Source organism: Panthera tigris, chromosome B4 (genome assembly GCF_018350195.1).
Source record: "Panthera tigris isolate Pti1 chromosome B4, P.tigris_Pti1_mat1.1, whole genome shotgun sequence".
NCBI lineage: Eukaryota > Metazoa > Chordata > Mammalia > Carnivora > Felidae > Panthera > Panthera tigris.
In genome coordinates this window covers 140541123-140569112 of record NC_056666.1, presented here as the reverse complement: position 1 = coordinate 140569112, position 27990 = coordinate 140541123, and the positions used below count along the sequence as shown (strand labels likewise).

At 63.0% G+C, this 27990-nt stretch overlaps 1 protein-coding gene across 3 annotated transcripts; it reads left to right on the top strand.

The window, feature by feature from the left end:
• Positions 1–236: 236 nt before the first annotated feature.
• SBF1 (SET binding factor 1) lies at positions 237–27990 on the top strand. 3 transcript variants are annotated; one of them, XM_042993622.1, is made up of 41 exons: positions 237–440; positions 6847–6932; positions 7274–7411; positions 7646–7804; positions 7890–8000; positions 8596–8701; positions 8816–8948; positions 9037–9145; positions 9239–9352; positions 9466–9543; positions 9965–10078; positions 10156–10284; positions 10368–10466; positions 10572–10776; positions 10856–10968; positions 12228–12377; positions 12693–12761; positions 12840–12998; positions 13076–13341; positions 13431–13603; positions 13686–13759; positions 13836–14031; positions 14271–14398; positions 14883–15061; positions 15175–15311; positions 15428–15635; positions 15803–15999; positions 16120–16257; positions 19346–19423; positions 19740–19921; positions 19999–20178; positions 20451–20552; positions 20633–20818; positions 20895–21021; positions 21108–21238; positions 21309–21539; positions 26010–26117; positions 26206–26417; positions 27100–27187; positions 27305–27436; positions 27525–27990. In XM_042993622.1, exons 1-41 carry the CDS (start codon positions 386–388, stop codon positions 27621–27623), a joined length of 5679 nt encoding a protein of 1892 aa, XP_042849556.1. In that variant the 5' UTR covers positions 237–385; the 3' UTR covers positions 27624–27990. The 3 variants fall into 3 exon arrangements, with proteins under 3 accessions (XP_042849556.1, XP_042849557.1, XP_042849558.1); XM_042993624.1 differs by lacking the exon at positions 237–440 and adding an exon at positions 579–930; XM_042993623.1 differs by lacking the exon at positions 19346–19423.

Here is a 27990-nt window from a genome sequence, read left to right as displayed (position 1 = left end):
GCTCCCGGACCAGCTGCGACCCGGGCCGCACCTGCAGCTGACCCGCGCGAGCCGCCGTCGCTGTCAGCACCCGGGGGGCGGTGCCCAGGCCCCGTGTGGGCGGTGCTGGGCGGGGTCCCGCCCCCGGGAACCGAGCCCGCGCCGACTGGGCCAATGGGAGTTCGTAGTTACGAGCCCCGCCCATGACTGGGGGGCGGGGCGAGGCCGCGCAGGCGCACGGCGCGGCCGGGCGGGCCGGCTGGCTGGGAAGATGGCGGCGGGAGCCCTGGCCGCCGCCGCGGAGCGGGCCCAGGGTGTCCAGGGAGCACGGGCCAGGGCCGGGGCCGGGCCATGAGCGCGCCACCCTCGCGTCCCCGAGCCGCGGAGCCCGCCCGCGCCCCTCGCCATGGCGCGGCTCGCGGACTACTTCGTTCTGGTGGCGTTCGGGCCGCACCCGCGCGGTGAGTGCCGGGCCCGCGGCCGATGGCTGACGGCGGAGGGCCGGAGCCTGGGGACCGAGAAGGGTCAGCCGGGGCGGCGGGACAGGTGCGCCGGGGCAGTCGCGGGGACATGCGAGGCGGGCGGGCGGGCCGCGGCCGTCGCGCCAGCGCGAGGGTCGTCTGGGGCACCTGCCAGGCTGGGGACCGGGGTCAGGGAGGAGCGGCCGCCCTGAGGAGAGCAGGGCAGTGCGACACGGCGAGCCGAACCTGCCCACCGCACTCAGGGCAGAACCGGGTCAGGCAGAGCTTTGGCGTGGGCCGGGGAGGTGGGAGGGCCCTGAGCCGGCTCGGCCTCCCCTCTCCCAGTTGGGTGGGATGGGCCCTCTCTGCCTTGGCCGACCGCCGGGTGGCTCTGCCTCCAGGGGCACGGATCCTTCGCTTGCGAGCCCCTCCTCTGACCCCCAGTGCCTCTGGTCTGAAGCCTCCGCCCCGCCCGTGTGGGATGTCTCAGGTCAGGGAGGCTTGGTGGGATGCAGAAGAGCGCTGGGATTTAAGGAGTACTTCATGGAGAAGGTGGTGTTTGAGCCCTAACTGGGAGAACTTCAGGAGGCGATGTGAGGAGGAGAGAGAGAAGAGCATTCCTGGCAGAAGGCCTGCGGTCCTCATGTCTGCAAGCCAAGCCCTGGGTGGGGGATCGTTGTGGTGACTGGTGCCGATGTCCAGGAGGTCCATGTCTAGGGTCACTGCCTGTGTCTGAGAGCCCTTCAGCCCAAGGGGGTAGGAGAAAACGGAGCCCGACAATGACATCAGCAACAGCCATGGAGACAGTGGCTTGGGGAGTGCGCTCCGTGTGCCAGGCCCTGCACAGCCCTTTGTGTGTGCATGATCTCATTTCTTCCTCCGAGCAGCCCACCAAGGTTTCCTTGCTCTTCCCTTCATTCATAAGGGCAGTCAGGCGAGAGGCTGATCGCCTGGTCTGAGCCCCCACAGAGGCTAACCCAGAATGAAGCTGTGGGCTCAAATCCCAACGAGGGGACGGTGCATGTCATCAGGGGAGGCTTGTGTGGTCAGTGGGGCTTACCCTTGCGACCGAAGGTGGGGTTGAGCCCCCCAATCTGTGCTGCTTCTCATCAGCCCAGTTGCCAGTGTCATCACCCAGGACCCAGACTTTTCTCTTCTCTGCTTCTTGCTGAGACTACCTGCTGGACCCTGCACACTCCAGACCTTCCTCAGTGCTCTTTTAGTCTTCGCTCCTCTTCTCTGCTCCTGTCTGTCCAAGGATCCATCCCCTGACACCCTCAGTCGTGAGCGTGTCTTCCTTCAGAGAGGGAGTTTTTGCAGGCAAGAACCAGTTGTCTTCATCTCCCAGTCTGCACGCGTCAGGCTCGCTGTCAGTGTTGTACAGGCCCACAGAGAGAGAACTGTCTGTTCCGAGGTGCACGTGGGGCGCAGTGAGGAGGCCATGCCAGCTGGAGCACAGGGGTGCATGGGATCCAGGGAAACAAAGCCGGCCGAGGGGCTGCCCCGGTGTGAGGGGCCCTGGGCTGGGTGCCAGGGCACGAGTTACATGAACAGAGTGGGCTTGGAAGCTGACAGTGCCGAGAGTGGTGTGTGAAGGGTCTGGGGAGGCAGATGCTGCGGACAGAGGCCAGGTGGTGGCAGGTGAATCAGGGAGGGGAGAGGTGGCATGACAAGCTGGCTGTGACACTCGGCGCCCCTGGCGCCTGCGGTCTCTGATGAAGACAGGGGAGACAGCTGGAGCCCATAATTCCTGCTTACCCTGAGTGTCAGGAAGGAGGGATTCCCAAGCTGTCCACTGCAGGAGGGGTGGGGGCCGTGGAGCTACCTAACCATTGCCTTCCGTGCGGGAGCTGGTCAGTTGCTGGCTGGCCAACCAGCCTCAGGGCCTCTGTTGGCAGGACTGGTGCATCGCTGGGAAGAATCAGCCCACGGCCCGGGACCCTGGCTGTAGACCTGAGGGCGGAGTCAGGTGGTAGGAGTGCTGCTGGGGGGAGGGGGAGGGGGAGTCAGTGGCACCTGCTTTGCCACTTCGTAGCCCTTGACCTCAGGCCAGTCTCCCAGCTCTCTGCACCTCAGTGTTTTCATCTGGAGTTGGAATGAGTCACACAGACCTCCCAGGCTTCCACGAGCACGAGGTGGACACAAGCGTGAAGTTCCAGGAAATGATGGATGCCTTATTAATGATGAGCAGCAGGTGTGTGCACACCCATAGGCATTGGCACAGCAGGCACTTCTGCTGGAGGTATAGGAACCTGTGTGCTGGCAGGCCTGGGACATCAGGGCAGGGATGCAGGGTCTCCTGGGTTCAGTGGCGAGGATAGAAGTGGTGGCTCTCTTGTCCTGGCCTGGATCTAGACATCCCACTTGGAGTTGGTGGATAGGGTCAGGGTGGATCTAGACATCCCACTTGGAGTTGGTGGATAGGGTCAGGGTGGATCTAGACATCCCACTTGGAGTTGGTGGATAGGGTCAGGGTGGATCTAGACATCCCACTTGGAGTTGGTGGATAGGGTCAGGGTGGATCTAGACATCCCACTTGGAGTTGGTGGATGCGGGGCCTCGATGCAGGAGTCCGGCCTGAGGGAGCATCTGGTTTTATGGTTACCACCTGGTGGATCTCTGCAAGCAGGAGGATGGGGAGGGGGCTGGGCGGAACCCCTACTTTCAGAGTGCAGACCCCTCCCTTGGTGAGTCGGAGCTCCTTCACTGAGGACATGGGTTTAGCACCTGCACCCTGGGCCCAGCTCTGGGGACACTGTGGGGGCCAGACAGATGGTCCGCGCCCAGCTTCTGGCCTCGGAGGTCCCTGAGAGCGGTCAGCTGATCTCACGGCGTGGCTGGCGCCAGGGTGTGTCTTTGGGAGCAGAAGACACTCTTGATCTGACCAGGCAGCTGGTCTACCGGGGAGGAGGGGCTGGACCCCTCCTGGTGGCCCTCTCCCTGACCCCATCCCAGCATTTGAGAAGAAGACCTTCTGTCCCATGGCCTGGCCTCTTTCAGTCCTGGCTGTGCTGAGCGGGCCACATTCCTGGGCCCCGTCTACTCTCTCCGCCCATGTTCCTGCCCTCTGGAGCAGGTTGGGGCTGTTTGGAATGGCCTCAGCTGATTTCCAGCCCCCACCCTGGGAGCCAGTCTGGTTGCCTGGGGGGAGGTTGGGGAGGACCTCTGGAGAGCCTCAGCCCCTCGCACATCCTGTTGCTGTGGCCGGTGGGATGGCCTGTGTGTTGGGGTTGGGTGGGTGGAGCAGCGGGAAGGTCCCGTCCTTCCTTCACCCTCTTCCTATAGCTGAGCCAGTCCCACCCACCCGCGTGTGCTGCGGTGTGTGGAGGGACGGGCGGGGCAGCAGGGGAGGCTGCCATCCTCCCTTGCCTCTGCTCACAGTGCATGCTGGCCTGGGCCGGGCCTCCAGGCGTCGGAGCCTGGCACTGGTGACGGCCACTGCCAGCGGACGACAGAACGCGTGCTCTGTGTTCTCTCGCCCTGTGTGTTCAGGCCTGCAGCCCCCACACGGCTGGCTGCGGGGACATGGTTGCAAGAGGAAGTGCTTGTCCCCATCTGTGTCTCAGGGGACTTTGGTGCCCTTCCTCCTAAGGCTCCCCGAAGAGTCCCGCCCCGGGACACATGATGGTGCTTGTTGGATCAGTTCTATCCCCGAGGGCTGAGGGGATGCCCTCCCTGCTATCCCGAGGTGCAGGAAGCTTGGTGGGGCAGGGAACTCAGCCACTGCAGGTCACCTCCATGGCCACAAGGGCTCAAGTGAGCGGGGGACACTGAGGGGCATGGCAAAGTACCCTCCCCCCCCACCTCCTGTGCACGCCAGCAGCCGAGTTGAGGCCTGGCCCCTGATAGCACAAAGCTGAGGTGTGGGCTGGGTTGCAGGGAGGGTTGCAGAGAGAGCAGGGGTCAGGGCCTCTCCACGATGTGCCCTTCCAGGAAGGGCTTGCCTGTCCCGGAGCCCCCGGGGCTCCGAAAGCTGCCCTGCACTTCTGACCCAGGAACCTGTTTGCTTGTGGGGTGTGAGTGGGCCTGGGCGTGGGGGATGGCCGTGTAGCTGGCTGTATGTATTCAGCAAGCCCTAATTAGGCTGCGGTCTGTGCCAGGTACAGGTGTGGCCATGGACACAGGGACGTAGTTTCTCGCTTGTGGAGCTCCCATCTGGCCCAGCCAGCAGGTGCATCAGGAATCACGGGGCGGTGTAGTGGAGGGAGGGAGGTCCTGGGGGTCCGACTCTAGGCCCCAGGCCCAGGCAGGGTGCAGAGAGCTTCCTGGAGGAGGGGGCACTCTTTGGGCTGAGACCTGAAGGGCAAGTTTAGGGCCATGATGGTGCAAAGAAGGAGCTGGGGTGGGGGGATGCTTGCTGGCATAGGCAGTTGGGACAGCTCGAGGAAAGCCTCCAGTTGGTTCCTCAGAGGGCAGAGCCCTGCAAGTGGGAGTTGATGTTTCACGGGATGAATGGGGTGGGGGTGGGGGGGTGGACAATGGCCAGTTACATTGTCTGCTTCCCTGGGGGGCGAGGCTGCTGACAGCAGCCCTCCAAAGGCTGCCTGGCCTTGGGATGGAGGCTGTGGGGCAGAGGCTGCTGTCCCCATCTGCACACACCCCCTCTTCCTTCCTCCGCCCACTGCCTCGTGGCAAGAACTGGGTGAGCCCTGGGTGCCAGCCAGGCCTGGGCCCAGATGGTGATTTGGGGCTGCGCACAAGTGAGCCCTTGGGGGAGTGGGTGGGGAGAGAAGCCGTGAGCTGGCGTGGACCTGTTGAGGGTGGCCCTTGGGAGTGGGCCTGGAGGGACCCCAAGGGGCTTTGTCTCAGTGGGCCACGTGTGGGTATGTGTGCTTTTGTGTGGATAGGTATGGCCCAGCAGACACACCTGTCCCTCTTCCCTGCCTCCTCTTGTCTGCCGCTTCTCTTCAGGGTGTCAGGAGGGGGAGGGGAGCAGGAAACTGAGGTTTTGTGAGTCAGAGTCGCGGCCCTCCATCGCCCCACCGCCACCTCCAGCCCCACAACAACCAGCCTGCTGCCGACCTCCTTGGCATTGCCTCTGTGATCTGGAGGGTGGGTGGTCTCCAGAGATCGTAGCCCAGCTCCTCTGCTGTCAAGGTCCTGGGGTCTGCTCATCACCGCCCGGGGGTCCAGGCTGGTGCCCAGGCCCCTGGCTCTGCCTGTAGCTCCTGTGCACATTCAGGGTGGGCTGGGCTGGCTGGTCTGGGGCGGTGGGAGAGGGGGGGGCTGCGTCCATCAGGCCCTCGGAGGTGTGCGCCTTGGCTCTCAGGGCCTGGGGGCAGGCCCTCAGAGAAGCTTCGTGCGAGTGCCCTCTCCTTCCCTGTTTGCTCCCGCTCTTCTGCTAGTGTGGGCAGTAGTGTTAAAGCCGGTCTGTGCGGGGACCTGCATGTCACGTGTGGGACATGAAGGTAGGGAGGCTTCTGTCTTAGCCTGCTTTACCCTGCTGCTGCACTGGGTGGGAGCGGGAGGTAGAACAGAGGCCTGTGTCCCTCCTCCACGGATCTGAGGTGAGTGGCCCCCTGACACGGCCCTCATCATGCCTCTCGGTTTGGTTCTCCAGGGGTGAACAAGAGGTGGGGGCCTCTGACCCCACCAGTGTAGACTTGAGCTGGGAGTTGTGCCCAGGGCATAGAGAGGGGGAAGCAGACCTGGGCCTCCTGCCCCCAGACCTCCTCCCTGGCCCAGGGCACCCAGGGCTGCACAGGCAGGGGATAGACCCCTGCAAGTTGCTAGATCCCCAGCACTCAGGAGGGCCCTCCGTTAGCGGGTGTCCTGAGACCTGGTCTCCATCCTTCCTGCCACCCCTCTCTGGGTCCTGTGCTGGGCCTGTCCGTCTCGGAGGCAGTGGTGTGAGTGGCAGTTCAGGCCTGGGTATCCTCTCCTCCGGCTCAGACAACAGGTGTGAGACCCCTGTGCCTCTTGAGTGGGCCCAGAGCTGGCAGTGAGGTGGGTGCCCACTGTCATCGTGGTGCTCACTACCTAGCAGGGTGGGGGGCGGGCAGTCCTGGGGACCAGGTGTCGAAGCTGGTGGTTGGCTGTGGAACCGTCCAGAGCTGCTCTGCCCTCGATGGAGGGCTGACCTGCTGGTGGGCGGCTGGGGGTATCGACGTGTTGGGAAGGGGCTTCTGTGCCTGGCCTGGCCCAGCCCACGGCTTTCAGGACTCCACATCCCATGCCAGGGGGTTCTCTCCGTGCACTCTGGTAGCCCTGGCATCTGTGGCCGCCTGGGGGTCCTCCCCTCATAAGATATTTTTAGGGAAATGATAGGCCTGGGAGTGGAGGCTGGTCTGATGCCAGATGAAAGCCAGGGCAGTAGAGGATGTGTCCATCTGAGACCCTCGAGGCCCCCGACTTGGTGGGCGTGCAGGAGGTGGTGGGTGCCCTGACTGCCTGCTCCTGTCCTCAGGGAGTGGGGAAGGCCAGGGCCAGATCCTGCAGCGCTTCCCAGAGAAGGACTGGGAAGACAACCCGTTCCCCCAGGGCATCGAGCTGGTGAGTCGGGGGTGTTGAGACGGGGGTGGGCAGGCCGGCACTGGTTTCGCCCGGGACCGTGAGGAGCCTGCGCAGGGCCCAGCCCCCGCCACGCATAAGGGGACGTCTGAGCTGCTGCGGGGGGAGGAGGGGGGAGGTCCTGGGCTTGGCTGGCAGGGTACCTGGTGCCCACATTGTGTCATGTCGTCCTTCCCTCGTGACGGCAGAGACCACGTCCTGCGTCACAAGGTTCTCTGTGCACGCGGGGAGACCAGGGGCCGTGACTTCCTTCTGTGGGGAAGGGCGAGGTGACCCTCACTGAGGCGAGCTCACTGGTGACCCCTACCCACCCTTCCCTGCAGTTTTGCCAGCCCAGTGGGTGGCAGCTGTGTCCTGAGAGGAACCCACCAACCTTCTTTGTTGCTGTCCTCACCGACATCAACTCTGAGCGGCACTACTGCGCCTGCCTGACCTTCTGGGAGCCGGCGGAGCCCACACAGGTCATCTTGGGGGCTCTGGGGTACAGCCGCAAGGGGTTCCGGCTGTGGCCACCACCCTCTGCCTCTGTCCAAGGCTGTGTCTCCCTGTGTGTGGCAGGTCCTGGGGCCTCAACCCCACGGGAGCCGGAGTTCCCAGAGGGCTGGTCCCGTCTGAGTCACTTGTGTCCTCCCCCTGCCTCCCCCGGGCTCGCGGGACCTGCCTGAGAGCTGGGCAAACGGGGCTTCTGTCCACAGGAAGTGGTGTGCACAGAGGACACCACCGAGAGGGAGGAGGAGGCGGACGAGGGTGGCCCGGTGCGACTCTCCCCTGTGACGCCTGGCCCACCTGGCCAGCTGTTCGCACCAAAGACACTGGTGCTGGTATCTCGACTGGACCACGCGGAGGTGTTCAGGGTGAGGCGAGCACCCGGGGCTCGAGGCCGGACACGGGGCGCCCCCGCCGGATGTGCCGCCATTCTCCAATCTGTGGTCCTTGCAGAACAGCCTGGGTCTCATTTACACCATCCACGTGGAGGGCCTGAACGTGGGCCTGGAGAACGTGATCGGGAACCTGCTCACATGCATCATCCCCCTGGCTGGGGGCTCACAGGTGGGTCTTGGGGGCAGCTGCTGTCCACCCAGAGCAACGGCCCTTCAGGTGTCCCGGGCCACGAGCATGCGGCCTGTAGGCACTTGGAGTCCCTGGGCACTTGGGCTCGGCATGGACACTGTCCTGCGTCTTGGTGCTGCCGTCACCTGTCGTCCCTTCTCGGCCCTGCCTGCTCGCCTGTGTGTCCCGTGTCTTGCCTGGCTCCCCATCTGGCATCTGTCAGTTTCTGTGTCCTCTTGCTCCTTGGGTGTGCCTGTCTCTGGATGTCCGCTTATCTCTCTGCTCCCTGGTCAGTATCCCCACGTGTGGGTGCGTCTAACTGTGTTTCTCTGCCTGTCTGTCCTGTGCAGCTGGACTCTGTTGAGGATGGAGTGGTATGGATTCTTTGTTTCTTCTGCCCACCCAGGCCCCACCCTGCCCCAGGTCAGAGGCCCTGAGTTTTCTCTGCAGCACTGCTCAGGCCGCCGGGCCAGGCGCGGCCTTTCCCTCATGTTAGGCCGCCTGTCCTGGCCAGTCTGCCTCGGCCCAGTCAGGAGCTCCGGGCTGACGCGGGTCTGGTCGGAGCAGCTGAGTACTGGCCCCTCTCTTTCCACAGAGAACCATCTCTTTGGGGGCTGGTGACCGGCAGGTTATCCAGACCCCGCTCGCCGACTCGCTGCCCATCAGCCGCTGCAGCGTGGCCCTGCTCTTCCGCCAGCTGGGTGAGCCCGGGCGTCCCCAGCCTGCACAGCCCTCCCTGTCCTCTCCCTGGGGGCTGGCAGTCAGAGGTGGGGTTCTGACAGCGCCGGCCCTCCACGCCTGTGTTTTCTCTCCAGGCATCACCAACGTGCTGTCCTTGTTCTGCGCCGCGCTCACCGAGCACAAGGTGCTCTTCCTGTCCCGGAGCTACCAGCGCCTCTCGGACGCCTGCCGGGGGCTCCTGGCGCTGCTGTTCCCCCTCAGATACAGGTGCCTCTGCTGCCGCCTCGCCCCCTCCCCCCCCCCCCCCCCCCCCCCCCCGCCCGGGCCCCCTGGGCTGAGCCCCGGTCTGTTGCAGCTTCACCTACGTGCCCATCCTGCCGGCACAGCTCTTGGAGGTGCTCAGCACACCCACCCCCTTCATCATCGGGGTCAACGCGGCCTTCCAGGCAGAGACCCAAGAGCTGGTGAGGCCTGTGGCTTGTGCCTGCCTCTCCGTTCCCGGCCCTGCTGACCGGCTACGGGCCCCTGACCGCTCGCTTGCTCCCTTTGGTCCCCAGCTGGATGTGATCGTCGCTGATCTCGATGGAGGGACGGTGACTGTCCCCGAGTGTGTGCACATTCCACCCCTGCCGGAGCCCCTGCAGAGCCAGACACACAGTGTGCTGAGCATGGTGAGGCGGGACCGGTGGCTTCGGGGAAGCTGAGGTGGGGTCGCTTGGCAGTAAGGGGACCGCGGAGCCCGGGGCTGGTGTGCAGCGGACCCCGCTCCCGTCTGCTGCTGCAGGTCCTGGACCCGGAGCTGGAGCTGGCAGACCTCGCCTTCCCACCGCCCTCAGCCAACGCTTCTTCCCTGAAGATGCAGGTGGGGGTCACTGCGGCTCCAGTGCGGGGTGGGGCGGGGGGGCCCACGCTAAGCCTGCAGCCTCTCCTCAGGTCTGCTGCCACCGATGGCCGGCGGGCAGGGCCACCCAAGCACCCTGTGCAGCCACCCCTTCTGGGCCGGTGGCAGGGGGCCGCTGGTGGGGGCGGTGTGTGTGTGAGTCCTCGAGGGGCCTGTGCGGGAGTGGCCGTCGACACTGGGTCTTAGAGGAGTCGCCGTGGCTTTGTGTGAAGGAAGGGTGGAGGGGCAGGAGGGCGCAGGGGTGCCCGGGAGGCCTGGGCACAGCGTGGATCGGTGTGTTTGGTGCGCAGAGCTGGAACCTGGAGTGGGTGGAGGGCTGCCGCATGCTGGGGCTGGGGCGGGCCTGCGGCCTAGAGCTCACCCGCACTCACCTGTGCCCCAGGACAAGGAACTGCGTGCCGTCTTTCTACGGCTCTTTGCTCAGCTCCTGCAGGGCTATCGTTGGTGTCTGCACATGGTCCGCATCCACCCGGAGCCTGTCATCCGCTTTCATAAGGTGGGCCGTGGGAGGGGGAGGGGTGGAGGCAGGCGGGAAGTCAGTGCTGAGGGACTGACCCCCTGGTGTGCCCCTAGGCAGCCTTCCTGGGCCAGCGAGGGCTGGTGGAGGATGACTTCCTGATGAAGGTGCTGGAGGGCATGGCCTTTGCAGGCTTCGTGTCGGAGCGTGGGGTCCCTTACCGTCCTACGGACCTGTTTGATGAGGTGTGCCCCTGCCCCGGCGGGAGGAGCTCCCACCACCAACTCCCTGCCTTGCCCGGCCTTCCTGACCCTGCCTCCTCCCCCAGCTGGTGGCTCATGAGGTGGCACGGATGCGGGCGGATGAGAACCACCCCCAGCGCGTCCTGCGTCACGTCAAAGAACTGGCAGAGCAGCTTTACAAGAATGTATGGCGGGTGGCACGGGGCGGGTGGGGTGGTGGAGCAGCCTAGCTAGGTCATCGCGCCTCCTGGCGTCAGGCCGCCTGCCCACACCTGCCCGTGTCCCCCCAGGAGAACCCATATCCCGCCGTGGCTATGCACAAGGTACAGAAGCCGGGGGAGGCCAGCCACCTGCGGCGGGCACCCCGCCCCTTCCCCCGGCTGGATGAAGGCGTGGTGCAGTGGATCGTGGACCAGGCCACGGCCAAGATGCAGGGCGCACCCCCGGCCGTGAAGGCTGAAAGGAGGACCACTGTGCCCTCGGGGCCCCCCATGAGTGCGTAATGGGGAGGGGGCCCCTAGCGTGGTCCAGGGTGGGCACGAGGGCAGAGGTGAATGCGGCTTCTGCTCCCCAGCCGCCATACTGGAGCGGAGCAGCGGGCTCCACGGCAACAGCGCACGGCGGCTGGAGGTGGTTCGAAACTGCATCTCCTACGTGTTCGAGGGGAAGATGCTGGAGGCCAAGAAGGTGAGGACGGCTGGGGGCGGGGAGCCCCGGCGGAGAGCGCTGAGCCTGGGTCAGTCCACCTGCTGGCAGCTGGCGGGGGCTGGGCGGGCAGAAGGGGAGGAGGGGCAGGGGGACACCGGGTCTCAGGCTCCTTCCTTAGCGCGGCCGGACAGAGCCTGCCGAGGCGGCTCGCAAGACGGACCTTTCATCTCTTAGACGTCAGAACACGCTAGAGGTTTCTGCTGCTGGGTTCCTTCTTCCTTCGTGAAAAGAGTGCAGGCCCACACACGGCTTTTTTTTTTTTTTTTTTTTTCTTTCATTGGTAAAAACTGCCCTGTGTGGTGTTTGTGAACACCTTGGGTTTCGTGACAGCCAGTTTGAATGTGTCTTTTGTTCACAGCGGCACAGTCTCCTGTGAGGGGCCTACAGGGTCCCTAGTCGTTCTACAAAGAAAAATAATAAGGGGCGCCCGGGTGGCTCAGTTGGTTGAGCGTCCAACTCGATTTCAGCTCAGGTCGTGATCTCATGGTTTATGGGATCGAGTCCCGCCTTGGTCTCTGTGCTGACAGCATGGAGCCTGCTTGGGGTTCTCTCTCTCCCTCTCTCTCTCTCTCTCTCCCCCCCCCTCTCCCCCTCTCCCCCTCTTCCTTCCTCCCTCCCTCCCTCTCCCCCTCCCCCTCCCCCTCTCTCCCCCTCTCCCTCTCTCTCTCTCTCTCTCTCTCTCTCTCTCTCTCTCCCTCTTCCCCTCTCTCCCTCTCTCTCTTTCTCCCTCTCTCTCAAAAATAAACTTAAAAAAAAAGAAAAATAATTAGAGAACAAGAATGTGACCCTTTGTGGCCTGCCTCATGCTGAGCCGGCCACCAGCTCTGTATTAGGCTTGTGCTATTTGGACACTGAGGCCTGGCCGACAGAGGGGCCACAGATGCGGCAGCCGGTGCGTGCTGGAGCTCAGGGCCAAGGGGCCTCCTTGGCACATCTGTACGCTGGCTTGTGAACACGTGGTGTCCCCATCTTCGTGGGCTTGCGTGTGTGTGGAGGGCTGGGTCTGCTTGACGTGTTAGTCTCTACTGGGCAGGGAACTCCCGGAGTCTGGACACACCTGACCTGGACAGCTTCCAGAGCTCCTCTGGGCTTAGAGCCTGGGCTCTGGCCCTCCAGGTGCCCACTGCCCTCCCCTCCCGGACTCTGTGCCCTGTGCCTCCCCCCCTTCCTCCAGGGCACGGTTGGACGTGTGCCCTCGTAGGCTCGTGCCCCCAACCCCCATGCTCCCGTGTCCCCAGCTACTTCCAGCTGTGCTGAGGGCTCTGAAAGGGCGCGCGGCCCGCCGCTGCCTCACCCAGGAGCTGCACCTGCATGTGCAACAGAACCGGGCGGTCCTGGACCACCAGCAGTTTGACTTCGTTGTCCGAATGATGAACTGCTGCCTGCAGGTGAGGCCGGGCCTCCCCCCTGCTGCCCATACGGCCATAAGGGTCAGGCCAGGCAGGGCTCCCCATTCTACCTGTAAGGATACCTCTCTTGGCGACGTTGACAGCTGGGGAGATCCTGGTCTGCGGTGGGGATGGCGGCCGGGGGAGAGAACTGTTACTGGAGGGGGTCTCCTGCCCCGAGCCCCTGGGCAGCCTCTAGGGAGCCGGTGCAGACGGTCCGGGGACAGTGGTAGGAGTTGCCGCTTGGGCGGAAGTGCCAGTCGGGGCACAGTAGGTGTTGGGGGGGTGGTTCCAGCGGGCTCACGGCTCTTGCAGGACTGTACCTCCCTGGACGAGCACGGCATCGCGGCCGCCCTGCTGCCCCTGGTCACGGCCTTCTGCCGGGTGAGTGCCGGGGCAGCCCCGGGGGTCCTCCCGCTGCCCCTCCTGCCGTGCCTGATGTCCCCCACCTGGCCCCTGCAGAAGCTGAGCCCGGGAGTGACCCAGTTTGCATACAGCTGCGTGCAGGAGCACGTGGTGTGGAGCACACCGCAGTTCTGGGAGGCCATGTTCTACGGGGACGTGCAGACCCACATCCGGGCCCTCTACCTGGAGCCCGCCGAGGACCGAGACCACCCGCAGGTGCGCGGGGACCCCTGGGCCTGGGGCGCGAGGGCCAGCCCGGCCTGGTCCTGGCTCACCTGCGGGTGCCGCGGCAGGGTGGGGAGCCGTCTGCACGGGAGGATGAGCGCTCCGCCCTGGACGTGGCATCTGAGCAGCGGCGCCTGTGGCCGACCCTGAGCCGCGAGAAGCAGCAGGAGCTGGTGCAGAAGGAGGAGAGCACGGTGTTCAGCCAGGCCATCCACTACGCCAACCGCATGAGCTACCTGCTGCTGCCCCTGGACAGCAGCAAGAGCCGCCTGCTGCGGGAGCGCGCGGGGCTGGGCGACCTGGAGAGTGCCAGCAACAGCCTGGTCACCAACAGGTGCGGCCGGGGCTCCGCGGGCCTTGCAGGGGGGGGGGGGGGGCTCGGTGGGGTGGGCCTGTGCCCACCTCGCCCCCTCCCTGGCCTAGCATGGCGGGCAGCGTGGCGGAGAGCTACGACACGGAAAGCGGCTTTGAGGACGCGGAGACCTGCGACGTGGCCGGGGCCGTGGTCCGCTTCATCAACCGCTTTGTGGACAAGGTCTGCACAGAGAGTGGGGTCACCAGCGACCACCTCAAGGGGCTGCATGTCATGGTGCCAGGTATGGGGGGTCTGGGTGTGGGAACACTCCCCTCAGCCGGGCAGACGTGGGGGCCCAGGGCGTGAAAACCGCTCTCTCCCAGACATCGTCCAGATGCACATTGAGACCCTGGAGGCCGTGCACCGCGAGAGCAAGAGGCTGCCCCCCATCCAGAAGGTGAGTGGGGGCCGGGCAGGGCTGCGGCACCGGGGCCCGGGCCGTGTCCTGAGGCGCCACCCTCGTCCCTGAGCAGCCCAAACTGCTGCGGCCACGCCTGCTGCCCGGCGAGGAGTGTGTGCTGGACGGCCTGCGTGTCTACCTGCTGCCAGATGGGCGCGAGGAGGGTGCGGGCGGCAGCGGGGGAGGCCCCGCTCTGCTCCCGGCCGAGGGCGCCGTCTTCCTCACCACGTACCGGGTCATCTTCACGGGGATGCCCACCGACCCCCTGGGTGAGCCTTTGGACGCTTTGTCTGTCCCCGGCCTCCCTTCCCTCGCTCCCTTCCCCACCCGGGGCCCGGGGGTGAGCGAGCAGGACTTTTCCTGCCTCTCTCCCGTTCTCAGGGGTGCGGGGTCCCTGCGCAAGATAGGTCATTGCCCCTCTCCCACCTGCCCGGGACCCCCCATAGTTCTGGTACCCCAAGACTCTGTGATCCCCTCCCCTCCCCCTGACTGCCCGGCCTGTGATAAGTCGGGGAACAGGTGGTGGTCCGCTCCTTCCCGGTGGCCGCGCTGACCAAGGAGAAGCGCATCAGCGTGCAGACCCCTGTGGACCAGCTCCTGCAGGACGGGCTGCAGCTGCGTTCCTGCACATTCCAGGTGCGGGGGTACCGGGGAGGGGCGGGGCCCCTGGCGCGTGGCTCTCACTGTGCGGCAGGCAGCTAAGCCCTCAGGCTCGTCCTTAGGAGCTGCCGCTGAGCCGGATGTCTCCTGCGGCGTTTGTGGTTTCTGTGTCTATGCGCAAGTTGCCGTGCTTTGGCTCGGTGCCGTCTGCCTGTGTGACGTGCTGGCCTTTGGGGCTCTTCTGTTTGTTTTGCGGGGCCCTGACCCTCGAGTCTGCGTCTGGCACGTGCGCTGTGTGCCCCGCACCACCGAAACCTAAGCAAATGACCATCACGCGTGGTGAAGGACCAGGTTCCTCAGCCTCGCGGCCGCAGACACCGTAATAAGCGGCCCCTGCGCATCCTGCTGTCCCTCAGGCACGTCCTGCTGTCCCTCAGGAGGAGGCCCCTGCCGGGCTTCGGGGCGTGCACGGCTTCCCGGGGAGGCCGCCCGGACCTCTGAGGGCCTTTGTGTGTTGCAGCTGCTAAAGATGGCCTTCGACGAGGAGGTGGGGTCCGACAGCGCCGAGCTCTTCCGCAAGCAGCTGCACAAGCTGCGGTACCCGCCAGACATCAGGGGCACCTTTGCCTTCACCCTGGGCTCTGCCCACACGCCGGGCCGGCCGCCCCGCGCCACCAAGGACAAGGGCCCTTCCCTCAGGTGTGGAGCTGGGCCCCAAGGCCGGGGCACCCGCCCCTCCCAGAAGCACCGTGGGCGTGTCCCCTTGTCCCTTCCGTTCACCTCTGCTGACCCCTGTACCCGCCCGCCCCCAGAACCCTGTCCCGGAACCTCGTGAAGAATGCCAAGAGGACCATCGGACGGCAGTACGTCACTCGGAAGAAGTACAACCCCCCGAGCTGGGAGCAGCGGGGCCAGCCGCCTCCTGATGACCAGGAGGACGAGATCTCAGGTGGCAGCACGGGAAGCCCCAGGTGGTCTGGGCGAAGACCCCCTCCCCCCCGACGCGGAGGGCTGGGGCCCGGGCGGTCTGTGGGTGACTTGCCCCGTGTGCCTGGCCTGCCCCAGTGTCGGAGGAGCTGGAGCCCAGCACGCTGACCCCTTCCTCGGCCCTGAAGCCCTCGGATCGCATGACCATGAGCAGCCTGGTGGAGCGGGCGTGCTGCCGGGACTACCAGCGTCTGGGGCTGGGCACGCTGAGCAGTAGCCTGAGCCGAGCCAAGTCCGAGCCCTTCCGGATCTCCCCGGTCAACCGCATGTACGCCATCTGCCGCAGGTGAGCGCGCGCCGTGCAGCCACGCGTGGCTCCTGTGCAGAAGAGGCACGTGGAGGCGGAAGGCAGGGGGCGCGGGCAGGGTGGCCCCTAGGGGGCCGTGGGACTGGGGGCCCCTGGCCGAGCGTCCAGGGCCGGCCTGCCACCCTCACAAGTCTGACTCCTCGCAGCTACCCGGGGCTGCTCATCGTCCCCCAGAGCGTCCAGGACAACGCCCTGCAGCGAGTCTCCCGCTGCTACCGCCAGAACCGGTTCCCCGTGGTGTGCTGGCGCAGCGGGCGCTCCAAGGCCGTGCTGCTGCGCTCCGGGGGCCTGCACGGCAAGGGTGTCGTTGGCCTGTTCAAGGCCCAGAACGCGCCCTCTCCAGGTATCCTCTCCCCCGCTGTGCGTGCGTGCGTGCGTGCGTGCGTGCTGCGTGCGTGCGGCTGGGCCCTCCACCCCGCCCCGCCCTGCCTGGCTCCAGCTCCTCCTCCTCCTCTTCCCACAGGCCAGTCCCAGGCGGACTCGGGCAGCTTAGAGCAGGAGAAGTACCTGCAGGCCGTGGTCAGCTCCATGCCCCGCTTCGCAGACGCGTCAGGGCGCAATACCCTCAGCGGCTTCTCCTCCACCCACGTGGGCAGCCACGGTGAGGGGTGCCTGAAGGTGGGAGGGCTTCCGGGAGATTTTGTGGTGGCACTGATGAAAGGTGGGCCGGCCAGGGGGCAGAGTGTTTGGGGCGTGGGGTCAGGGGACTGTCCTGGCCCTACTTGGACCGCTCCTCTCTCCTGCCTTGGCCGAGCCCCGTGGCTTTCTTGCCCATGGCCTGCCTCCAGAGTCTCCAGGTCACGGGACACCGCGCTTGAAACCCCCGTCTGGTCCCTCCTCCTCATTTGTCCTGTCCACCCCCCCCACCCCCCCCACCCCACCCCCCCGGTCACTGTGGCTGATCCTTTGTCCTGTCCCTCCCTGTGGTTCCCCCCCCCCGTCACTCTGGCCCACCCTTTGTCAAAGCTGTCTGACTGCTTTATACCTTTCTTATCTGTCCTGGCTCCTCGAGCCTTGTCTGCTAGTCTCCCTGTCCCTGTCCCCACCATAGGCACCCTCAACATCCGCCCCCTGGACTCACTGCCCCCCGGTGGATCCAGGCCTTAGGACCCAGCCTGCCCTTTGTCCTATGTGGCAGGGTCTTGCTGTCACAGTGCGCAGCAGAGGCACCAGGCCTGGGAGGTTGGGGCACGGGCTCGGGGACTACCAGTGGACCCTGCCTCTCACCACTGGGCATCGGGGCACCGGTGTGGGGTGGCCCCAGAGATGCGCAGTGATGCAAGAGCACGTGCTGCTGCTCATGGGGTCTGTGGCCCCTGGAGAGGGCTGGTCTGACCTCCTGGGGACAAGCGGGGACCTTGCTGGGGAGGTGAGTCACGTTTGTGCTGGGTTCTGGAAGAGGCTTTCAGATGGGAGAGCACACTGATGGGGGCCTGGAGGGCACGTGGCCCCCGTTCTGTAAGGGGGGGAGGGTGTGTCAGAACAGAGGCGGTCTCGTCCTCCAGGGCCCTTGCTCCACGGCAGTCACTCGGTATCCCGCTTGCCCCTTAGCTGACCCCATCTGCCTCTCCCTGACCCCATCCTCCCCCTCATCTCCCCCGCCCCCTCCAGCCCATGACCCCTGTCTGACCTGACCTTCCCCCTTTTCCCCTATCCCGTCTCCTCCGTGTGCCCCCATCCTCTGCTGCCCCTGTCTCCTTGCCCTGTCTCACCCCGACTGATCCCATGAGCCCATCTCCCCCGTCCTTCTGCCTGGATCCCTACGGATGCCGTGGCCCGGTCTGCCTCACCCTCTCGGTCTGGCTGATAGACACTGGGGCTCCTTGAGGGTCGGTCCTTGGACCCAGGACTCCAGCCATCACTGTCCAGACCAGGCTGAGTGTCTGTGCTTGGGGCCTGGCCCTGGATCCGTGAGGCTCCCTGAGCTGGCCTGGCCGTCAGCAGATGTGCTGACGGTGTCCACCTGGGAGGCCTGGTTGCCATGCCTGGTTTGATGCCACACCTGGAGCCGTCCTGGCTGTCGTGTGTTGAGAGGTGGTAGATGACACACGTGCGGGTTGGTGCCGATGTCACGCCGGGGTCACTTGTTGGCACGCCTGCCTAACCCCCCCATCCCTATTCTCGTGCTCCTCTGCATTCTTCTCTGCTGTTGCCCCAACTCCAGATGCACTGGGGTGCACGGGTGGGCTTTGGGGGCTGGCGGCACCACCCGTGGGTGGAACCTTCTGGAAGTGTACACATCCTGCTGATTCTTCCTGCTGTGCCCACTCCACGGGGCCTCACAGTGGCCCTCCCACCCCTTCCTGTGGCAAGAGGGTCTCCAGAACACACGAGGGCCTTCGCCTCTCCCTGTCGAGGCCTGAGGAGGGTCCCCGCGCAGCATCGCTCTGCACAGCACTGCCTTTGTCATCTGAGCACCGGCCTCTGTCCCTGCGTGGTCTCGGCTCCCACTACAGGGTGTTTTGCCCTCCGGCGACGTCTGTTGTGACCACTTGCTGGGCCCTGGGGCCAAGCGGGCCTGGAACAGGGGTGGCCAGGGTGCCCTTGTAGTCACTTACAGGGAGGGTCAGCCTCGGTGTCCCACCGTTCTCCAGGGGCAGTCCTTGCCCCTCTCTTGTTTCTGTGCTGGGAACTTTCCTCTCTGTAGCTGAAGTGCTTTTTGGTTTTCTAAACACAAAAGTCCTTCATCAAGTAGGTTTTATGGTTTCACCATTGTCCTGCCTTCTGCCTTCTCCAGCCGTTGTGAGTAGCACCCACAGGTGGCACCCTCCCCCCGATTCTTTGTCCCCAGTGCCTGTGTCTTCCCCTAATGTTGCCTGGGTATCTTTGTCCCCAAAGCCCACTGGTGCTGCCTTCTGGTGTCCCCCTGAGTTCAGAGAATGGGTCCTCTCCCTCATTGCTCAGGGGCGTGCAGAGCCTCAGCTGTCTGTGGGCTCCAGTCCAGGCTGTGTCCGTGTCACGAGGGACACCCTGCGTCCTTCCTGCGAGCGCCATTCCTCCTGCCTGTGGTGTGGCAGCTGGTGTCATGCTTGTCTGTGGCGACTGCCATGGTGGGTACGGATGGTGCCCGGCTGCCCTCAGCGGAGGTGGGTCGGCCTGGAATGGGGCAGGGAGCAGGCTTTGGGGCCCAGGGTACCGTGGAGCTTCCTCATCTGGGCTCCCTGTGCCCCCTGGCCGGGCCATCCCAGCCTATAAGCCTGGGGCCTGGCTCTCGGGCAGGTGGCACTACTGAGCATGCGCCGCCCCCGGGGCTCAGCCCTGCCTCTGTCCTTGGATGAACTGGCCTCCATGGCTCTGGGCTGGGAGCTCCGAGGCTCCAGGCCTCCTCCTCTCTAGGCTGGGCTTTATGGGCTCCTCCTGCTGGTGTGTGTTGTGAGCAGCTCTGGCCAGCGCCTGTGGGGGCCGAGGGTACAGGGATGGGCTGTGGACGAGACACTGGAAGGAGAGCCCAGGGGTCCCACCTCTCTTCTGATCCTACCTGCCGCTGGGCCCTCTGCTCCCTGGCCTGTCCCTGAGGGCCAAGAGAGCTCAGAGGACCTTGGCATCGGCCCTCGCTATCTCTGGGGCCCTCGGGGGTCTTGGTGGGAACCCAGCCCTCTCGCTGGTCCCTTCGGACCACAGGCCCTTCATGCTGGGCACACCCTCGGGCCTGGGGTCAGGCCTGAGCCTTTTCTCTGCTGTGCCCCCAGTGCCCAGCCCCAGAGCCAGGGTCACCACGCTGTCCAACCCCATGGCGGCCTCGGCCTCCAGACGGACCACTCCCCGAGGTACCGTACTGGCCACACAGGCTGGCTCCCCCACACCTGGCACTGATGACCCCCGTGTGACTGAGCAGTCGTGGGCACTAACGTCCCCCCACATCTGGCACTAACAGCCCCTGTGACCGATCAGCATAACCCAGCCCTCCTCAGCCCAGGGCACTAACAGCCTGAGGCCCCGAGTCCCACCCCAGCACTTGACCCTAACACAGACACAGGTCCATCTGGGGTCCCGTCGGCCTCCCCTGCCGTGCCTGGGGAGCTCAGCCTCAGGTTAAGTGGTGCTCCAGGCCCACTCGGGCACTCATCTGGTTTCTTTGCACAGGTAAATGGGGCAGTGTCCGGGCCAGTGGGCGCAGCGGCGGGCTCGGCGTCGATGTGGGCTCCCGGCTGGCAGGCAGAGACATGCTGACCCCTCCCCAGGCTAATGGGGCCCCCCCTGACCCAGGCTTTCTGCGGCCTCAGCGTGCAGCCCTCTACATCATTGGGGACAAAGCCCAGCTCAAGGTGACCGGGGTGGAGGCACAGGGCCAGGCAGGGGCACAGGCCCCCGGGCGCATCTCACCATAGCTGGCCTTCTTCAGGGCGTGCGGCCAGATCCCTTGCAGCAGTGGGAGCTGGTGCCCATCGAGGTGTTTGAGGCACGGCAGGTGAAGGCCAGCTTCAAAAAGCTGCTGAAGGCATGTGTCCCCGGCTGCCCTGCCGCCGAGCCCGGCCCTGCCTCCTTCCTACGCTCGCTGGAGGACTCGGAGTGGTTGACCCAGGTCTTTGAGCCCTGCCCCCGCTGTGGCCGGGGTCGGGGGGGTGGGGGTGGCGTGGGGGTGCCTGTTCATCCAGAGCCAAGGGCAGATGGGGTTTGGCTTGCTCTTCTGACGGTGTTGGGCCCTGGGAGGGGGTGATGGACACGTCCCACTGGGGTGGTGGTGCCGTCTGCTGGAGGGAGGCCGCGAGGGGCCGGGCACCTCCAGGACAGGGAGTGTCTCCCAGGCCTGCGCGTGGGCCTCGGGAGGTGCTGAGGGGCCGCCCGTCCGCGCAGATCCACAAGCTGCTGCAGGTCTCGGTGCTGGTGGTGGAGCTCCTCGACTCGGGCTCCTCCGTCCTGGTGAGCCTGGAGGACGGCTGGGACATCACCACCCAGGTGCGTGCTGGGCGCCGGGGCCAGCCGGGACCAGGTCCCCCGGACGGACGCCCTCCTGACAGGCAGGCCGGTGCCGGCAGGTGGTGTCTCTGGTGCAGCTGCTGTCAGATCCCTTCTACCGCACCCTGGAGGGCTTCCGCCTGCTGGTGGAGAAGGAGTGGCTGTCGTTCGGCCATCGCTTCAGCCACCGCGGGGCCCACACCCTGGCTGGGCAGAGCAGCGGCCTCACGCCCGTCTTCCTGCAGTTCCTGGACTGTGTGCACCAGGTAAGCGGGTGGCCGTGTGTGGGCGCCACGCCTGCCGGCCCCTGGCGCCTGACCCCTGACCCATCGCCTCACGCAGGTCTACCTGCAGTTCCCCATGGAGTTCGAGTTCAGCCCCTTCTACCTCAAGTTCCTTGGCTACCACCACGCGTCCCGCCGCTTCAGGACCTTTCTGCTCGATTCGGACTACGAGCGCATCGAGCTGGGTATGGGGCAGGGCTGGGCCTCGGGGCGCGGCTGGGCGGCTGGGGCTGGCCTGGTGGGCGGCCGGGGCTCAGCGCTGCCCCTGCAGGGCTGCTGTACGAGGAGAAGGGAGAGCGCAGGGGCCAGCAGGCGTGCAGGTCCGTGTGGGAGTACGTGGACCGGCTGAGCAAGAGGACGCCTGTGTTCTACAACTACATGTACGCGCCCGAGGACACAGAGGTGAGCCGGCGTCTGGTAGGGGCGGGTGGGCGCCTTCTAGCCCAGCTCCTCACGCCGGACCCACCCCCAGGTCCTGCGGCCCTACAGCAACGTGTCCAACCTGAAGGTGTGGGACTTCTACACCGAGGAGACGCTGGCCGAGGGCCCGCCCTATGACTGGGAGCTGGCCCAGGGGCCCCCTGAGCCCCCAGAAGAAGAGCGGCCCGATGGGGGAGCCCCGCAGAGCAGGCGTCGTGTAGTGTGGCCCTGCTACGACAGCCGCCCCCGAGCCCAGCCAGATGCCATCTCGCGCCTCCTGGAGGTGTGTGCAGCCCCCTGCCCTCCCCCCACCCCACACTGGGTCGTGTCTGCGGGCACTGATGTCCAGTGGCCATTGTCCGGGACTCCTGGGTCTTAGGGCACAGCTTCTTTGCTCTGGGCCCAGGCGCTGTCTCTGATCACCCGTGCAGTCGACCCTCAGGGACCACGGGTTTTCCCAGGGACCGTTCCTGCCCTCCCTCAGACTGCTGCGCCTGTTCCCTGGGTGCACCTGGCTGTTGGCCACAACCCAGGCCCAGCCTGCCCCACGCACCCCAGCGCCAGCAGTTCTTTTGGCTTCTCTCTGGCCCTGTGGGCCTGGAAGCTTGGGGTTGACGTTTAGGGTCTCTCTCGCCTTCCCTCTGCTGTTCTCTGCTGTTGGGCCTCAGGAGTCAGGATCCCCCCAGGGCAGAGGCCGCCCTGGGAGAGGGAAGAGAGCCCTGTGAGATAGGCTGTGGGGCTGTGGGTGTGAGGCCTGAGGTGTGACAGCGGGTGGCATCCAGCTGCCAGAGTGCTCCGTGGCGGGCCTCACACCCAGGACACAGGATCTGCATTCTGTTCCCGTCCACTGGCTGTGTAGCTCTGGGCAGGGGGGGTGGGAGGGTTACCTAAGCACTTTGGAGCTGGTTTCATTCTGGGAAGAGGATGTCGACTCCTGGCCGTCGGGGAGACGGTGAGGTGTGAACAAAGTAACGTATGTCAATCCAGCACCCGGCCTGGCCTAAAGGCACCTGTCACCTGGGGTTTGCGGGAACACAGGGTCATGGTTTAGTGGACAGAGGCGACCCACAAGCACAGAGAGCAGAAGGGACCCTCTTTATCTCTGGCGACACTCGTGGTCTTGGAACCTGATGCGAATCGTGCTTAGCTTCCTTACAACCAGCGTCGTGTGGCCTGTCATCGTCTATGCTTTTAATTCTGACTGGTCTGTGTCTTAATGTTTAAGCTCAGTGTCTTGTACTCAGCATGCGGTGTTATTTTTATCCAATCTGACAGTTTATTGAAATTTTTAGTATCTTTACACAGCTATTGACATGGTTGGGTTGAGGCCTAACTTCTTCTTTTTTTTTTTTTTTTTAAGTAATCTCCACACCTAATGCGGGGCTTGAACTCCTGCTGTTTTTTCCCTCATAACAATTGATCATTTTACAGTATTCGGCCACCTCCTGTGCTCCGCTTTTGAGCTGTACCTCCCTGTGTGCGTTTTCGTGGCCGTCAGCGTCCGCAGGTACAGTCTGTCTTGGGTTGGCTGTGCCACCTTCTACACGGGACATACAGGAGTGCCGCCCGCTCACCCCCTTCTGTCCTCACGTGTTTTTCTTCTACATATGATGGAAGCACACGGTGCATACTGTGTTTTATGTAGTCAACTTTGTTTTGAAAAAAATTAGAAAATGAGGAAAAAGCCTTCTGTATTTGCTATTTCCAGTGTCGATCTGACCTGGTTTCATTTCTCTTCAGCCCAAAGAACTTCGGGCATTTCTGGTGACGCAGGTCTGCGGGTGATAGTTCCCTCAACTTCTGTTTACCTGGAAACGTCTGTGTTGTGTCTCTGTTTTGAAAGTCTCCAACGTACTTTATTTCTTCAGTCACGCCGTATTTTAATAGGTGCACAGTGCTTTTGCTTGGCATCGTTTACAGGTTGGTTCTGCAACAATCCAGTATCCCGCCAGCTGGGACAGTTACTGATCCCTCCATTCCTGTGGTTCCGTCCCTCCCTCTCTGGTCGCCGTATGCACCCGCACGGCAGAGCGGCTGCACTAGCTGACGCCGAATCACCACGTTTGCCATGGAACCAGCTGTCCATTTCTGCTGGCTCTGCCTTGCCATTGTCTGCCGGACGCTTTGACCTTGGAGACAACTTAGTGCGCTTTTGGCCAAAGAAGGGAGAGAGACATCGAGAAGCTGAGGCCAGATCTGCGGCAAGTGGCAGCCCAGCCTAGCAGAGAGCTCGGAGAAGCAAAATGGGTTTTGGCTCTGGGCCTGTTGTGTCCTTATTTTTTTATGAAGTTTTCTTTATTTATCTCTACGTCCAGCACGGGCCTCAAACTCACAACCCCCAGATCGAGTTGTGTGCTGCTCTGCCTGAGCCAGCTGGGAGCCCCTCATTTGGGGTTTTTCTGTTCATCCTGCTTGGAGCTCTTTCAGCTTTTTAGATCTGTGTGGGATGATAGTTTCCATCAAATTTAATGCATTTTAGGCTATTTTTTTTTTTTTAATATTTATTTTTGAGAGAGAGGGAGAGACAGAGACAGTGTGAGCAGGGGAGGGTCAGACAGAGAGGGAGACACAGAATCCGAAGCAGGCTCCAGGCTCCAGGCTCCGAGCTGTCAGCACAGAGCCCGACGCGGGGCTCGAACCCGCGAACTGCGGAGATCATGACCTGAGCCAAAGTCAGACGCCTCAGCCACCCAGGCGCCTCAAGGCTATTATTTCTTTAAAAAGTTTTTTCTGCACCATGTCTCCCTCCTTTCCTCTGGGACTTGATTGTCCCATTGGCCCCTGAAGCTGTGTTTTGTTTTTTCCCTCTGATTTTTTTTGTCTTTGCTATTCATTTTGAATGATTTCCACAACCCTACCTTCAAGTTCACTGCTCTCTTCTAACGTTTAGTATCTACTTACATTTAATATTCACCTAATGAATTTTTCATTTTAGATATTTTCAGCCCCAGAATTTCTATTTGCTTCTTTTTTTAAATATAGTTTCTATTCCCTGTAGAGATTCTCGTCTGCTCAACCATTGTGTCCATCTTTTACTGTACATCTTAAACATATTTATAACAACCGTTTTGAATTTCTTACGTGGTAATTCCAGTACCTGTTTCTTTTCTGGGTCTGTTTCTTTCAACTTTTCACCTAACTATGGACCTCATTTTCCGGCCTTTTTGTCTAATAATTTTTTTTGTAAGTTTTTTGTAATTGGGGATTCTGCATTGTTGAGGATCAGGATTATGTGGTCTTCCTTTAAAGCGTCTTGAGTTTTATTCTTGCATTCAGTTGATGAACTTGTGGGTCACTTAGATCTTTTTTTCAAGGGTTGTTCTTCGGCTTTATTAGGGCAGTTCCAGAGAAGCTCTCCTCCTAGAGTTAGAGGAGGCCGACTCAGACATGGCCTCTCCAGGGTTTCAGTTAAAGGTTTGGGATCTTCAGCGAGGGTATCCACTCTGGCTGTTGGGAATCCCCGGCATCTTCCTGCAGGTTGTGTAACCTCCAGAGTTTGGATTTAGCTCACGGCTTCCTATAGCTGCTCTCTGCCAGGCCTTGTGACATCTTGCCTGGCACCTGACAGTTTACTTTGGCCAAAGGCTCCAGGAGGCCTCTGGATTTCTAGGGTTCCTGCTCTGTGTGCCGCTCCTTCCCCTCTCACATGCCACCCTGTAGACCCATGTGTGTCAGCATCCCCAAGCCCCACATCTCTGCCTCCTTAACTCAGGACGCAGTGCTCTGCTTGGGCTCCACCTCCTGGCATTCTGGCCAGGCAAAGAGCTCGAAGATTATAGGGCTCCCTGGTGTGGTCCCATCCCAGGGTTTCAGTGCTACACTGCTGACTGTCCAACATCTGTAAACGACTTCCTGTTCTTGTCCAGTTCTGTAGCTGCTCATGGCAGGAGGATTAGCCAAGGACTGAGTCACTGTGTCGTGGCTGAAAATGTCACCTGGCAATGACATTCTTGCTCTTTTGAAGAGAACATAGCTTTTTTTTTTTTTTTCTGGCTGGTTTTGGGATTTTCTTTTTGCTTTTTAGCCATTTTTCTCTAATATCCAGGAGTGTGTGTGTGTGTGTGTGTGTGCAGCTTATCTCGTTTGGGGTTTGTAGTGCTTGGTTATTATGTTGCTTGTTGCCTCCTGCTAGTTTTGCAGAAATAGCTTTTGTTGTCTCCAAATAACTGTTTTCTTAATTTTTATTTTTTTTAAATGTTTATTTTTGAGAGAGAGATTGATTGGGGGGGGGGGGGGAGGGTTGGATCGCAAGCAGGCTCCATACTGTCTGCACAGAGCCCGCCGTGGGGCTTGAATTTATGAACCATGAGATCATGACCTGATTCGAAATCAGGAGTTGGATGCTCAACCGACTGAGCCACCCAGGTGCGCCCAAATCATGGTTTTTGCCCATCCCCCTACCCTTAACCCACTTAGTGCTCCAGTTTGTCACTTCACTTTCCTGTTTTCCATGATTATGTCTTTTCATGTTTCAGTCTGGATATTGTTTTTTGATTTTTTTTTTAACGTTTGTTTATTATTGACAGAGACAGAGCATGAGTGGGGGGAGGGGCAGGGAGAGAGGGAGACACAGAACCTGAAACAGGCTCCAGGCTCTGAGCGGTCAGCACACAGCCCGACGCAGGGCTCGAACTCACGGACAGCGAGATCATGACCCGGGCTGAAGTCAGACGCTCAACCGACTGGGCCACCCAGACGCCCCCAGTCTGGATATTTTCTTCTGAATAATTTTAGTTCTCCAACTCTCCCCCAGGAGCTACAGCGGCTGGAGACGGAGCTGGGGCGACCCCCTGAGCGCTGGAAGGACACCTGGGACCGGGTGAAGGCTGCACAGCGCCTGGAAGGCCGGCCAGATGGACGTGTGAGTGGGCGTGGGTGGCCAGGGTGAGCTTGCTGTCAGGACAAGTGGAGGCCACCGGCCCTGACACAGGCCCTCTTCCTGCCCCCAGGGCACCCCCAGCTCCCTGCTGGTGTCCAGCGTGCCCCACCACCGCCGCTCGCTAGGTGTGTACCTGCAGGAGGGGCCTGTGGGCTCCACTCTGAGCCTCAGCCTGGACAGCGACCAGAGCAGCGGCTCAACGGCATCCGGCTCCCGGCAGGCCGCCCGCCGCAGCACCAGCACCTTGTACAGCCAGTTCCAGACAGCTGAGAGTGAGAACAGGTGTGAGCACACCTCCCACCTCCCGCGTCAGCGTGGGGTCCTCTGCGCTGGGGGTTCTGGGTGCTGGACAGCTCTCAGATTGGGGGTGGGAGCCCCTGGGGAACTGTAGCCCTTTCTTAGGTGGATCTGTGGGGGGCGCCGTAACAGTGGCCGAGCACAAGCTGACAGTTGCTAGGGAAAAGCGGGAGGGCTTAGAAGGGGTTTGGGCCATAGAACCAGTCAGTGAGCACAGCTGAGCCATGGCGGCTGCAGAGGAGCAGAGGGGCAGCGGCTGTGGGGCACCTGTGAGGGTAGGCAAGGTACCGGGTGAGGTTGGGGCCTGGCAGACCGCATCCTACTTTCCAGGCCTGGAGAGGGGGGCCCTGTTGCTACAGTTACCTCCCCAGACCTACCTGCTACATGTGGGGCTGCTGCTCTGAGGTCCTGATGCGGGACCCTCTCTGGTGTCGGTCATGCCAGAGGTGAGGGGTGGGGGGCTGCTTTTCCATCTCCTTACTAGGAACAAACCCAAGGCTGCTTCGTGGCCTTCTTGGCCAGTCCAGCCTTGGGGCTCTTTGGGGGCAGGAGCCTTGGTCTTGCTTCTGGGGCTGGTCTGGTTCGAGGGTTGGGGTGGGAACTGCTAGTGTCTGGGCTTGTCCAGGCCCTGATGGCCAGCCAGTCCCTGGTTCTGCTGTGAATTCAGGTCCTACGAGGGTACCCTGTACAAGAAGGGGGCCTTCATGAAGCCCTGGAAGGCCCGCTGGTTCGTTCTGGACAAGACCAAGCACCAGGTGAGTGGTCGGTGGGCTGGAGGGGGGGCGGAAAGAGGTTAGCAGTTCGGGAGAGGGAGGGGCTGTGCCCTGACTTCCTGCTCTCCCCACCCCACCCCACCCCACCCCACCCCTCAGCTCCGCTACTATGACCACCGTGTGGATACGGAGTGCAAGGGTGTCATCGATCTGGCCGAAGTGGAAGCAGTGGCTCCTGGCACTCCTACCATGGGGGCCCCCAAGACCGTGGACGAGAAAGCCTTCTTTGACGTGAGCTGTGGCCAGGGCCCAGGGATGGCGGGGGGGCGGGGTGCTCTGTGGGGGTGGGACTGTGGAGTCAGCAACCCACCATCCCCAGGTGAAGACGACGCGTCGCGTTTACAACTTCTGTGCCCAGGACGTGCCCTCAGCCCAGCAGTGGGTGGACCAGATCCAGAGCTGCCTGTCAGATGCCTGAGCCCAGCTCTGCCCCGGCTGCTCTGCGTCCAGTCGTTAGAGACCACTAGGGGTGGGCAGGGCCCCCCGGCCATGTTTACAGCCCCCACCCTCGACAGTATTGAGGTCCCGCCCCCAAACTTATGTGTACAGTCCCTGCCAGCTCCCGCCCCCTGCCCGCCCCCGCCCACCTGGCCAGCTCTAACTTATTTTGGAGTTATGGGTGAGCGCCGGCCGGGAGGTGGCCATGGTACAGCCCTTGCGGCGGGCCTGTAAATAGACCGCTCCTGCCCAGCCCCCCTGCCCGTCAGCGTGCTGGTCCCAGCTGGCCAACCGCAGGCACCCTGTTCCTAGAACCAGAGTCTATAAAGAGAGAACTAACAACACCA